We start from the raw sequence: 14,551 nt of genomic DNA, 5'->3' as shown, positions 1-14,551 counted from the left end.
AAGAATTCAATAGAGGACAGAGGCAAGATGGACTAAAACAAACAAGTGGTCCAAGGAGATATTTACCTGTATTCAAGCAAGTCAAAAGTCTATCCATTTCTGCCATTCTAAAAAATAAAGAACAGAGTGTTTTGCTACTGTTCCAAAGTTTTACTGTAGAAAAGTGCCACAAAGAGACCCTACTTGTGCCCGAGAGCTGTGCAAAAATGTAAAGTTGTGAAGTTTGGTGGTCAAGGCTCCAACCTACCACACCTCAACACTGTTTCTCCATCGAGGGCCCCATTCCTCATGCGGTCCTGTGCTTTCCCTCCTCCTGGCCTACACCTACTCTCAGCAAAGCGTTTCAATGACTGATAAGGTTTTACATTACAGAGCCACAGAATTTGACGGTTAAGTAGTGATCTCTGTGATTTTCAAGCTTCTTTTTGAAGAGGGGAAACTAAAACCTGGGTGGAGGCCTAGAGCCTCACCTTCCTGTAAGTCCGTGAGGCAATGACACAGAATTTCCAGGATTCTGAGGAATACAATGTAGAAACCACTTATTCATTCCAGACTTTTCATTTCACAGACAAGAAAACAGATATGAAAATTAGGAGATGGTTTGTCCAAGGTCATGCAAACAATGACAATGTCAAGACTACTACCCAGGTCTCTTGACCCTTTGTCAAGCTTCTTTAAGGGGCATATAAATGTTAGCAGAGGAAGGGGCATATAAATGTTAGCATCCCATTTTACTTAAACAAAAGAATGAATATGGAAGTACTGGCAAACCCAAGTAAGGATGGTTATGAGAAATAGGAAAGAGCATACTGTAAGACTAGCCTTATCAGGAGAAGGTCTTGTAATAAACACTGCTTCAACAAAGGTAGCAGCTTTCTCAGGGATAAATATTAGAATTCTCATTTATATAAAGTAACTTCTTAGAATAAATTTTATTAATTTGAATCTCATCTGAGCTTAAGTTAACTTCTTCACTATTAAATTCAGTGACTACATAAAATAACCCAGGAAGTGTCCATTAATGCAAACAAATAGTGCAAATTAGAATGAGGATGTGAAAAGGGGATGCACAGTTTATTTAAGAGACCAAGTGCTTTTAAAATTTTAGCACACAAGTTGTTAATACTTAGGTAGATACTGTTAATTAAAAACCACAGTATTTTTAGAAGAGAAAGGGGACTTTAGAAATTACCCAGTCCAGCATTTTTTTTTTATTATTTAGCAGATGAAGAATAAGCAGATGAAGAATAAAGCTTAGAGAAGTTCAATAAATTGGAATGGCCTAAGGTAAACCAGAAGTTAGTGAAATAGCTGAAATTAGAGCTCATTCTTTGCCTCTTCCCATTGAATTAGGCGTTTTAAAAACAAGGTAGTCTAATCAACTTGTTAAATCAGGTCCTGACCTCTACTAGGAAACACCGCTAGCAGATGCTCTTTATTACTATATTTACCTGAAAACAATAACGGTACACTTAAAAATATTCTGTAATTTAAGTGTATCATTAATTCAAACAGCATCTCTTTCCTTTTCCCCATCTCCATTATTAGTTTTAATGAGTGGGGTTTGACTGTACTTCAAAATTACCTGGACTATGAAATGAAGCGCCTTGTTTAAGTCCAGCGATAAAGATCCTCTTGTAAAGAACTGATATTCAGTCATTTAAATAAACTGAGTGGCTATTATGTGTCAGATACTATGCGAGGTTCCAGCCCGGAAAGACAAACACAAGAGCCCCTTGAGGGCTAGGACTATTTGTATTTATCTTCGCAAAAGCGAAGTAGACATACACGAAAAACAGAGTTTTTGTCCAAGTAGAGAAAGTGGAGATACTGTGTTTCCCCCAAAATAAGACCTAGCCGGACAATCAGCTCTAATGCGTCTTTTGGAGCAAAAATTAATATAAGACCCGGTCTTATTTTATATTATATTGTATTATACCTGGTCTTATAGTAAAATAAGACCGGGTCTTATATTAATTTTTGCTCCAAAAGACACATTAGAGCTGATTGTCTGGCTAGGTCTTATTTTCAGGGAAACACATTAGGTGAGATTTCTCTGAGTGTTATCCCTAATCAAGACCTTGAATAGACTTTTCTTTCCAGTCATTAGGAGGCAATGAATTTTGTGAATGAAAAAACTGGTGACCCAATTCTTCCACTAATTATTTATTTATTTTTTTCTTATTCTTTATCGCTTTTTTTTCCTTCCACTAATTATTAACTTCTTGGTATCTTATGCCACAGAAAACTGTGAGCAGAAAGACATTTAAATACTCCTAGCTGAGCTGATATAGAATAAAAGTCAACAAGCCAACCAGGAAATATGTTTCTGTAGGAAAGTAAGGGATAGGTCTACGTTTAAGTCTCCCGTTAAGAAGGAAGGAAACAGGCACAATATCATAATGAAATCATAGCTGACATTGTTGAGGGCTTAGCTAAGTGGCTGGCACTCTTCTTCTAAGGGTTTTACACATGTTTACTTACCGAGTCATCACAGCAACTCCGTAAGGTAGATATTATTATTATTCCCATTGTACAGAGGGGGAAACAGAAGTCCAGGTTACACAACTAATAAGTGGCAGAGCCAGGATATAAACACAGGAAAACTGGCCCCAGAGCCTATATTGATCTTACCCACTGTACTATACATCTCCCAATATAAGATTTATATTGAAAGTTACTATAATTTTTCTAATGGTGAATATGTTGCCTCTGTTGAAATAACTTACCTCTCTTCAGATTCCAGCATTTCAGAAACTTTTGGATAAGCAAGACGAAACAAACACCTGTGTGATAAAATATGAAAAGATCATGCTTAGGAAGAAACATGTGGAAGAAAATACACAAGTTACTAACTTTGACTACCCCAGGAGGCAGAAGGGAGAAAAGAGAGGGTAAGGAGGAGATTAATTTTATTTTATTTATAGATCTTTGCATTGTTTTAATGGTTATAATGAAAACATACCAATTTATAATTTTGGAAGAGTAACTCAAATAATTTAAAACAAATGTGTTGCTTATGACAAATTAGTAAATAGTCCCATAGTTTATAGCATTGCCCCAAATCACCTGCCAGAACATCAAGGTATGGTATGTAAGTCTTTATATTTTTCTTCCTATAATGGAACCTGGAACTAGCCTTTGGGTTCCACATAAAGTGGGATGACTAGTCTTTGAAGGGATCTGGCAGCATAATGACAAACTGACAAACTAAGGTAGTTTGTAAAGTTTCAAACCCTAAACATCTTTTTTAAAAAATACCACCTATCCTGAATGATTTTAGAGCTGTATCTGACTGAAGGCATGCAAGTATCTCAAGACTTCTGATACTTTTATTTCTATGACTCCATTTCCCTTCAGAAGTGTGGCTCAAGTGCAGTTGACCAACAGGAGAACCACTACAGAACCTTCTGGTTTCCAATTTTTCCCATGTCCTGACCTCACTTTCTTCTGCTTCACTACTGTATGTACAAGTTCCCTTTTGATAAACCATTTACCTTCCTAAAAACAGAGAAGGGGGAAAATCAGGTTCAACAGATATCTTTTTTTTTGTTTTTTACTTTAAGTGTCAAATTTCCAATGGCCTTTTTTTACAGAAATAGAACAATCCTAAAATTTGTATGGAACCACAAAAGACCCCAAATAGCCAAAGCAATTTGGCTATTTGAGAAAGGACAAAGCTGTAGGGATCGCACATCCTGATTTCAAACTATATTACAAACCTATAGTAATCAAAACAGCATGGCACTGGCATGAAAACAATCGCACAGACCAATGAAACAGAGCAGAGAGCCCAGAAATAAACCCATGTATATACGATCAACTAATATTGCACAAGGGACCCAAGAATACTCAATAAAGACAGTCTCTTCAATAAATGGTTTTGGCAAAACTGGATATTCACATGCAAAGAATGAAACTGGAACCCTATCTTACACTACTCACAAAAAGTTCACTCAATATGGATTAAAGACAAATGTAAGACCTGAAATCATAAAACTCCCAGAAGAAAGCATAGGGAAAGAGCTCCTTGACAATGATTTTTTTGGAAATGACATCCAGAGCACAAGCAACAAAAACAAAGTGGGAATACATCAAACTAAAAAGCTTCTATGCAGCAAAAAAGAAACAAAAAAGTTACCAACAAAATGAAAAGCCAACCTATTAAGAGTGGGGAAAAAATAGTTGCAAACCATATGTATGATAAGGTGTTAATAGCCAAAATATGTAAGAAAACCATGACTCAAGAAGAGCAAAACGAACAAACAAAAAAACTCCAAATAATCTGATTAAAAAATGGGCAAAGGACCTGAATAGACACTTTTCCAGAGAAGACACACAGATGGCCAACAGGCATATGAAAAGATGCTCAACATCACTCATCATCAGGGAAATGCAAATCAAAACCACAAGGTATCACCTCACACCTGTTAGAACGGCTATTACCAAAAAAGTAAAAGGTAACAAGTATTAGTGAGGATGTGGAGATAAGGGAACCCTCGTGCACTGATGGTGGGATTGCAAATTGGTGCCACCACTATGGAAAACAGTATGGAGATTCCTTAAAAATTAAAAAATATAATTACCATATGATCCAGCAATCCCAATTCTGGGTATATATTCAAAGGAAAAGAAATTACTATCTTGAAGGGATATCTGCACCCCCATGTTCATTGCAGGATTATGCACCATAGCCAAGACATGGCAACAACCTATGTGTCCATAAATGGATAGATGGATAAAGAAGTGATACATACACATACACACACACACACACACACACACACACACACAAAATGAAATATTATTCAGCCCTATAAGAGAAGGAAATTCTGCCTTGTGACAACATGGATGGACCTTGAGGGCACTGTGCTAAGTAAAACAGAAAGACAAATCCTGTAGTGTCTCACTCATACGTAGGATATTAAAAAAAATTCACAGGAACAGTAGAATGGTGGTTGACAGGGGGCTGAGGGAGGAAATGGGCAGATGTTGGTCAAAGGGTACAAACTTCCAGTTATAAAACGAGTAAGCTCTGGGGAGCTCATGTACAGCATGGTGACTGGAGTTACTAATACCGGACTGGATACTTGAAAGTTGCTGAGAGTAAATCTTAAATGTTCTCACCACATACACAAAAAGTGCAATTTTGCGAGGTGATTTTGTGCACTAACTTTATTGTGCTAACCATGTCTCAGTGTTTCAAATCATCAGATTGTACACCTTAAATTTACACAATGTTATCTGTCAATTATATCTCAATAAAGTTGGAAGATTTTTTTAAAAATATAAAACAGCTGGTATAGTAGGCATTGACTGAGCCAGATCCCAACAGCACTATTTCAGCAAAGCTTACTGGTATAGACCAAGAGTAAGATGAACAGGGGAAATCTTTTCCCATCCACAGGATACGGATTACTTACTTTAAAGCTGTAAGGGCTTGCTGTAGGTCTTGTGAATATTTAGCCAAATATTCCAAAGCTTTTTCTGCCGCAGTTTGTTGTCCGTTCTAAAAAGGACAAACATGTTAACATCTCAAAGTGATACTTACAAAGTGTTATCTATATTCCTGTCCACTAAGGACAAGAACAAAATCTAAACTTGTTTATTTTGTATTCTCAGAAGAACTACTACTGCAAGATGGTAGAAGGAACATAAACCTCGTTGACAAAAACAGAGCAGGCTAATACTGGCCCCTATCCAGAGACACTGCCAGCCTTGCCAACCTTTGCATCCACTGCACAGATCTTATGGTGCTCTGTATTCCCGCTTATTATAAAGCAGTAACCAAAGAACCCCAGGCGCTCAGGTCACTCATTTTCAGTACCCTAATCTCCCTATAAGGCTCTGTAAATCCCTTCTTTTGCCCTCCTTTCCCACTGCTTCCCAACTCCTCCAACCCTTCCACAATGCTTTCTGAAATGCAGTTCATTATCGGCAAGATCTCACCTGAGAAGCCTCTTCCCTAAACGTTCCTTTCACATTCTTTCTCTAATGAAAATCTAGGTTTTGCCAAGAATACAGCTTCCAGCGAGCCCCCTCAAGGGGTGGCTGGGTTTTTTTTTCATCTCGCAGGCAATTTCTTCTCACTTCCTGATGACTTATCTACTGCTCACAGCTATTTTCTCCAAAAGCTACTCATGTCTTAATTTGTGGCATTTTCAATATATAGACAGATGATGATCCTAATATCCTAGTTTCTTATTTCCTTGAGTTCCACCCTGCCAATTACCTTAGCCGTTCACGGGACCCTGGCTTACAAATTATTGCAACGTCTTCATCTCAGGGCTGGGACTAGGGTGAGCCAGGTGAGGTGAATGAGGCTCCCAGGGTGTAAGATTTAAGGAGGCGCTCAGCTCAGGGCTCAGGGTGTGCAAGGACCGACTGGGCATGTGCTTGGCCCTGCGTGTCAGTACCTCCAGAGGTGCTCCCTTCCTCACTCCCTCCACTAGACCTGCACCCTGCTGTTTCGGGGGTTCTACTTTCTGACCACCGACTCCTACCTTTCTAACTCACTTCCTCTATTACTCCAGCAATCTGTCAACTGCACTAAGACCTCCAATCCATGGAGGCTACTTATTTGCCACTGTCTCTCATCCCCTTGACGTCCTCCTCTGTACTATTTTAAATTCCACGGGGATTAATTAGAACCACTCCCTCGTTCCTTGATTTGCCTGCACCTCTTTTGCTTCACTGTCTTCTTCCAGAAATACACAAGCCTGGTTAAATCCCACTTTCTACTGACTTTTGTGCCTGCATTCATGCAGCTGAAAGTGGCTGGATAAAAACACATATAACTATTTGCTTTATTTTCAAACTCCATCAAATGATCCTTAATTCTGCCAGGCAAGCATACCACACTAGCCTTCTCATTCACTTTCTTGCTTTTCTGGATGATTAGTTTACACCTTAGCCTCTGTTCTCAACCCCCCACCACTTCCGTTCCCATTCTCGCTCTCAGGTGTCAACCTGTTCCTACTTCACTGAGAAAACTGAAGCAGTCAGGAAGAGAACTTCCAGATTCCCACTACACTACACCCACTCACACACCAGGAAGCACATCACATACTCTGCCTTCTCGACTGCTATCATAGGTGAATTATCCATGTTTCTTCCTAAAGCCAATCCCTACTTGTACACACTTGTATCCATCACCTCTTGCTGGTTCAAGGACATTGCCCTAACGATTCTCCTATTTCCCTCTCACTTGTGAACTTTTTGTTCTCCCACTGGGTCATTCTGATCAGCACATAAACATTCTCATACATCACATCTCAAACCTCTTGATCCTACTTCTCTCAACAACTACTGCTTGATTTCTTTCCTTCCCTTTGTAGCAAATTCCTCTAAAGAACTGTCTATACTTACTGTATCTGATTCCTTTCCTTCAATTCTTTCTTGAGCCTACTCCAGCCAGGCTTTTGTCCTACCACTCTACCAAAACTGTTTTCAAGCTCACCAATGACCTCCATATTGTATATTCCAATGGTCAATCCTCAGCCCTCATTGTATTTGAACTACCGTGTTTCCCCGAAAATAAGCCCTAGCCGGACCATCAGCTCTAATGCGTCTTTTGGAGCAAAAATTAAGGTAAGACCCGGTCTTATTTTAATATAGTAACACCGGCTCTTATATAAGACTGGGTCTTACATTAACTTCTTGCTCCAAAAGACGCATTAGAGATGATGGTCCGTCTAGGTCTTATTTTTGAGGAAACACGGTACTAACAATATTCAACATAATGATGGCTCTTTCCTCCTTGAAACACATTTAACTTCCAGGATACCACATCATCCTGGTTTTCTCCTACGTCATGGGTCACTCCCTTTCATTCTCCTTTGTTGGTTCCTCTTCTTTTCCCCAAACCATTAATGTTTGAGGGCTCCAGGCTCAGTCTGTGGTCCTCTGCTCTACTCTGTATATACTCTGTTGGTGATTGCACCCAGTCTTATAGCTTTATATACCATCTATATATTAACGACTCTTATTGAACTTTTCTTTCCAGCCCAGACCCCTTTCCCAAACTCCAGTCATCTATCCACATAGAGACTCATAGATCTCTATTTGGAAGGTCTAACAGATTCCTCAAATGCATCGTGTCTAAAACTGAACTGATTTTCTTCCCAAACTGCTCTCTTTGCAGCCTTTCCTAGTACAGTTGATGGCAACTCCATTTGATGACCCAGTCTCTTCCTCTTATACCCTTCATCTAATCTATCAGCAAACACTGTTGGTCTTACATTTAAAGAAAAACTGGAATCCAACCATTTATCATTTATCGCCATTGTTTTCTTCCTTATCTGAGTCACCATCATCTCTTCCCTGAATTACTACAAAAACTTCCTAACAGGGCTCCTTGCTTCTACCCTGGCTCTCTTCCGGTCTAGTGTCAATACAACAGCCAGACTATTTCTGTTAAATGAAAGTCAAATCATGTGACTGTGTTCAAAACCCTTGAATGGTCCCCCATTTCATTCAGAGTAAAAGTCAAAGTCCTTTCACTGGCCTATAACCATCTACGTAATCCAGACTCTCCATTACCTCTCTGCCTTCATCTCTCATCAATCTCATTTCATTCTAACCATACTGGCTTCCGTGCTATTCCTGGCACCTACCTTACGGCCTTTGTACTGGCTGTTATCTCTGCCTAGAATACCCTTTGCCTTCACTGCCCAACCCTGTGTATCTACAGGGTTAATGCCCTCACCAATTTTAAGTCTGCACAAATGTCATCTTCTTGATGAGATCTATCCTCACTACCCTATTTAAAATAACTCTCAACAATCCCAGCTGACACCCACTCCTGGTCCTTTTTATTCTGCTCTATCTTTCCTATATCACTTATCAGCCTCGAACATATTATACAATTTGCTTACTTACCATTCATATTGTTTATTGTCTTCTCTCTGCCTTCTTGAATGTAAGTTCCAAGAAGACATATCACTGTTTCATTTAATTATTTATCCCAAGATGCTAGAACAGTGCCTGGCACATAGTAGGTGCTCAGTAAGTGTTTGCTGAATGAGTGATATCCTCACTAGCACTTCAAATGCCATTTAAAAAGCAATTGTAGTGAGTGAAAACTGGATTCTATACTTGTTCTTTTGTAGGATATATTCCATTTCCCAGGTTTCATCACACATCCTGCCTTCCATCCTCTAATTCAAACTTGTTTTTTTCCCCCCGATTCTCCTCATTAAAATCATTTTCATTTTCAGAAACACAATTCCATAAATCTTCCACTGGCTTTCATCTGCTATCCATATCAAATGCCAACTTGTAAACCTTCCTTTAAAAAGATATTTGCCTCTGGGTTCCCCACTACTGAATTTCTCTCATTTCCTCCTCCTCCCCATTCTACATAAACATACCCTGTATCTGCATCTGCCAAATATTTTTCTTCCTCCAAAAGTTCTATTATCCTAATTATTACTTCAAAACACGTATCATTCATACTGTATTTACCAACTACTTTGGGCAAAATATTGGGCTAGGTGCTAGAAATGTGGTCCTCAAGGATCTCACACGTCAATCTGGACAGACAAACCATGCATTAGCAATACAAGGAAGTATGTATGATAAAGACAAAATAACTAGCATACATGTTAAAAATTACTGAAATTAAGAATAGGAAGAGAGCACTGAAGACTGGAATTGATTTGGGAAGTCTATACAGTGGAGGGAACGTTAGATTGATTGGGCTTTGAAAGGATAGCGTTTAAATAAGAACATTTTTTAAAGGATTGGATGGTATAAACAAGACATGGAAAAAGGAATGTGATGGGCCTGTTTGAGAGACACTGTGCTTGGCTGGAGTGATGGAGAGCTTATGTCTCCGCCATTCTCGATCTTGTGCCTAATGTAGTGGTGGCTTATATTACTATGATGTACAGATGTAGATGTGAACAAAACCAGCTCCATCTCTGTGTCCTGGATTTCATTTCATTTTTAAGTTTCATGCTATGACCTTTGACCAACCTCAATGTCCTGAGTAAGCATATCAAAGCCTTCCTAGTTGATGATTATCTATATTCCTTAAAACATAGCCATAAATATTTTTTTTTAGTAACAGCCAGCCAGAATGGCATGACAACTGAGATAAATATTAAACTGGTAATAGTATGAATTACAAACAATCCTCTATCACAAGACCACCGAGAGGTATGGCCCCTGGCACTATTTCATTCTTTGTCCCTTTGTCCTGTCAATCATTAGTACCCAAGTGATACCATAAAAAAGTACTGTAACAGGATTCTAGTAGCAGAGAATAATCTACAGAATTGCTGGATCATCTGTTCTGCTCTGATGCAATCTTCCCATAAGTAAATTACCCTATAATAAATTCTGTTATAGTCTATGGAGTTGCTTGCACCATTTTTCAGTCTTAAGATACTTCTCATTGTGGTGGCCATTACACCTCTACCTCACCGTTGGATATAAAATGACGACACAGGAGAGTGATATAAGATAAAGTAGAAGAGATAGCAGCTGTGGCCCAGTTGTACATATGTTAATAAGAACAGAAATACTATACTTGTAGATCAAGCTTCACAGATTACAAATCACACATTCAGCCATCTTCTCAGTTAATTTTCACAAAAATTCTGGATAGGTATTATCTTTATTTTGCAAAGGATAAAATTAAGAATCAAAGAAGTGAAGAACTTAAATGGCAGAGCCAGTACTCCAATCTAGTCTATCACCGAGTCAAAGAGCTCTCCACAATCACTGCAATGCTTTTCCTAATCCCATGTATTATGAAGACCAGGATTTTGCAAATAAAAAAAAAAACTTGGGTGCAAGTATTTATTACTTCTAAAGTTGTTTTGTGGTTAAAACCTAAAAAGGTCCACAAGTCTTTAAACTGGATTTTTTCCCTCTCGAATAGATGAGAAAGAGAAGTTTCCAAATAATAACTAATGTATTTGTTTGCATGGTGTAGCATTTTAAATCTGGAGTTTCATTTAAACCTTAATGTTTTGCTATATTTATTGTTCCTGTAGTTTTAAGCACAAACCTATTACCCTCACTTTGTTTTATTTACTTTATATTACAGTGAAATGAAAAGAAATAAAGCAATTCTGCAACCAAGCTTGGTGTAATATGAGGCAAAACAGTAAAGGAAGTCAAATAAGACCTCTCCTGTGACTAACTGATGATGATTCCATTAAATGTCTCTCAAAATGAAAAGGAGGTAAAAATCTCATAAATGGATACATAAGAATTACCTCTAGCGCAAACTTGGCAGCTAAACTGAGGAGCATGATAGATGCACTTCTGTCTGGAAGTAGTTCATTCTTTTCTGGATCATCAGTTGCTAATAAATTATCTAAAGTAGTAATTGCCTGCAAAGCTGAAAAATAAGGAAACAATTCAAAAAATGAGATATTCTTGGTTAATTATATCACAATGACTTTGTAGCTCAATTTATGAGCACTAGTATCTTTAAAATATTAGTTAATTTTCATAGTCATCTAAATTGCTAAACTGTCAAGAAGGACTTTAATGTCAGAAAAATGCCCAACTGAGCAATTCACCTCTGTGAATTTATCCCATAGATATATATGCAAACGTGAACAAAAACATGCAAATATGTTCATACAGCAACATTTATAAACTATGAAAGCAACCTAAATTCCATCTAGTGGATGGGCTAAATAGTTTTTGGTACATCCATAAAATGGAATATAATAAATACAGAATGAAGTTTAAAAAAAAAAGAATGGTGGTATTATATTTCATTATGTCTTAAAGGTAGACTATGATAAGCTAAATACATGTACTAAAGACCTTAAGTAACAAATAAAATAACAAGACAGAGAGTTATAGCTAATAAGCCAAAATAAAATAAATGTAATCATAAAATTCAATTAATCCAAAAGAAAGCAGAAAAAAAGGAAATGGCAACAAAGAACAGATGGGACAAATAGTAGACAAATAATAAGATGCTAAATTTAAACCTAGCCACATCAATAATCACGTTAAATATAAATGGTCTAGATGACCCAATTAAAAGGCAGAGAGATAGTCAGACAGGATTAAAGAAAGCAACTTTCAACTATGTGCTAACTACAAGAAACACACTTTAAATATAAAAACAAAATTGGTTAAAAGAAAAAGGATGGGCTAATAAATACTGCGGTAAAGTTAAACAAAAGAAAGCTGGAGGGCTATATCAATATCATACAAACGGATTTCAGAGTAAAGACTTTACCGGTGTTAAAAGGTGATTTCATGATGATAAAGGAATCAATTCATTATGAGGACATAACAATCCTAAATATTTATGCACCCATTAACAAAATTTCAAAATACAAGAAGCAAAACTGATAGAACGGCAAGGACAAATGAACAAATCTATAATTATAGTCAAAGATTTCAAAACCCTCCCTCAATAATTAGAACAAATAGACATAAAATAAGGAAGGACATAGTACATTTAACACTATTAATCAACTTGACCTGGTTGACATTTATAGGACACTTGACCCAACACCAGCAAAATATACATTCTTCTCAAGTGCACATGAATATTTACCAAAAAGACAATATTCTGGGCCATATAACAAGCCTCAATATATTTAAAAGGATTCAAGTTATACAAAGTTATGATCTTTGACTACAATGAAGTGAAATTAAAAATTAATGGTTCTCTGGAAATCTGCAAATGTTTGGAAAATAAGCAGCACACTTCTAAATAACACAAAAGAATCAAAAGTCATATTGGAAAGCATTTGAAATGAATCAAAATGAGAATACAACATATCAAAATTTGTGGATTGTTACTAAAACAGTACCTAGAAGGTAATTTATAGCATTAACTGTTTATATTAGACCAGAAAAAAGGTCTTAAATCAATGACCTCAAGCTTTCACCTTGGAAACCAAAAAAAGAAGAGCGAATGAAACTCAAAGTAAGCAAAAGACTGAAAATGATAAAAATCAGAACATAAATAAATGAAATCAAAAACAGAAAAAAAAATAGAGAAAAATTAATAAAACCAAAAAGCTGGTTCTTTGAGATCAATAAAATTGATCAACTTCTGGCCACTCTGACCAAGGTGAAAAAAGAGGAATGAGAAAGGTGACATCTAGCTTTTATAGATGTTAAAAAGAGAATATTGAAGATATAATGATTAACTTTAGATTAATAATTTCAACTTAGATGAAACTGACAAATTTCTTGAAAGACGCAATCTACAAAGCTCAACCTATCTATTATTTTCTAATAATAGATAACATGAATAGCCCTATACCTATTAAAGAAAATGAGTGTAATGATTAGAAAACCTTCTCATTAAGAAAACTCCAGCCCCAGATGGCTTCACTGGTGAACTCTACCAAACATTTAAAGAAGAAATTAATACCAACTGCCCAACACAAACTCTTCTAGAAAACCGAAAAGGAGGGTATTTTCCAACTCATTCTATGAAGTCAGCATTACCCTGATGGGGGTAAAACCAAAAACATTACAGGAAAACAAAACTACAGACCAGTATCACTCATTGGCACAGGTACAAATGTTCTTAAACAAACTATTAGCAAATCAAATCTAACATTATATAGAAAGGGGAATACATCATGAGCACGTGGAGCTTATCCCAGGAATGCAGTGGTGGTTTAACAGTTGAAAATAATGTAATGATCGTATCAGCAACTAAAAACAAACAAACAAAAACTGACCATTTAACAGATGCCAGAAAAACCATATGACCAAATTCAACAACCCATTCCCGATTAAAAGGAAGAAAAAAAAACACAACCAAACAAACAAAGAAAACTCGCAGGAACTGGAAACAGAAGAGAACTTCCTCAATCTGATAAAAGGTATCTATGAAAAACCTCGTATTTAGGGGCAGCCAGATGGCTCAGTTGGTTAGAACACAAGCTCTGAACAACAGGGTTGCCAGTTTGATTCCCACATGGGCCAGTGAGCTGCGCCCTCCACAACTAGATTGAAGGACAACGACTTGACTTGGAGCTGATGGGCCCTGGAGAGACACACTGTTCCCCAATATTCCCCAATTAAAAAAAAAAACCTTCATATTTAATAGTTAAAGACTAAATGCTTTCCCTCTAGAATCAGGAAAAAGACAAGGATGTCTGCTCTTGCCCATTTTACTCAACACTGTATAGGAGATACTAACAAATACAATAAAACAAAAAATAATAAACTGCACCCAGACTGGACGGAAGAAGTAAAATTGTCTTTATTCGCAGACAACATGATCATCTAAGTAGAAAATCTGATGGTATGTACAAGAAAGCTACTGGAACTAATAAGTAAGTTTAGGAAATTTGTAAAATATACCAAATAAATATACCAAAATAATTTCAAGGGTGGCTGGTTAGGTCAGTTGGTTACAGCGGGGTGCTCGTTGCACCGGGGTCGCCAGTTCGATCCCCACATGGGCCACTGTGAGCTGCGCCCTCCACAACTAGATTGAAACAATTACTTGACTTGGAGCTGATGGGTCCTGGAAAAACACACTTAAAATAAAGAAAAGCTTTTTAAAAAATCATTTCTATTTCTACATATTAGTAATAGGAAT

The 14,551-nt window shown here is 37.1% G+C and overlaps 1 protein-coding gene across 1 annotated transcript in view; it reads right to left on the bottom strand.

Moving 5' to 3' along the window:
• Positions 1–14,551, bottom strand: part of TEX11 (testis expressed 11) — a 140,574-nt gene that overhangs the window by 38,253 nt on the left and 87,770 nt on the right. Inside the window, 4 exon segments of the mRNA XM_033110786.1 lie at positions 67–107; positions 2,730–2,786; positions 5,424–5,509; positions 11,229–11,353. Coding sequence (XP_032966677.1) covers positions 67–107; positions 2,730–2,786; positions 5,424–5,509; positions 11,229–11,353 — 309 coding nt within the window.

Source organism: Rhinolophus ferrumequinum, chromosome X (genome assembly GCF_004115265.2).
Source record: "Rhinolophus ferrumequinum isolate MPI-CBG mRhiFer1 chromosome X, mRhiFer1_v1.p, whole genome shotgun sequence".
NCBI classification, from domain to species: Eukaryota; Metazoa; Chordata; class Mammalia; order Chiroptera; family Rhinolophidae; genus Rhinolophus; species Rhinolophus ferrumequinum.
The sequence above is the reverse complement of the archived record's forward strand: the minus strand, read 5'-3'. Positions and strand labels throughout refer to the sequence as shown.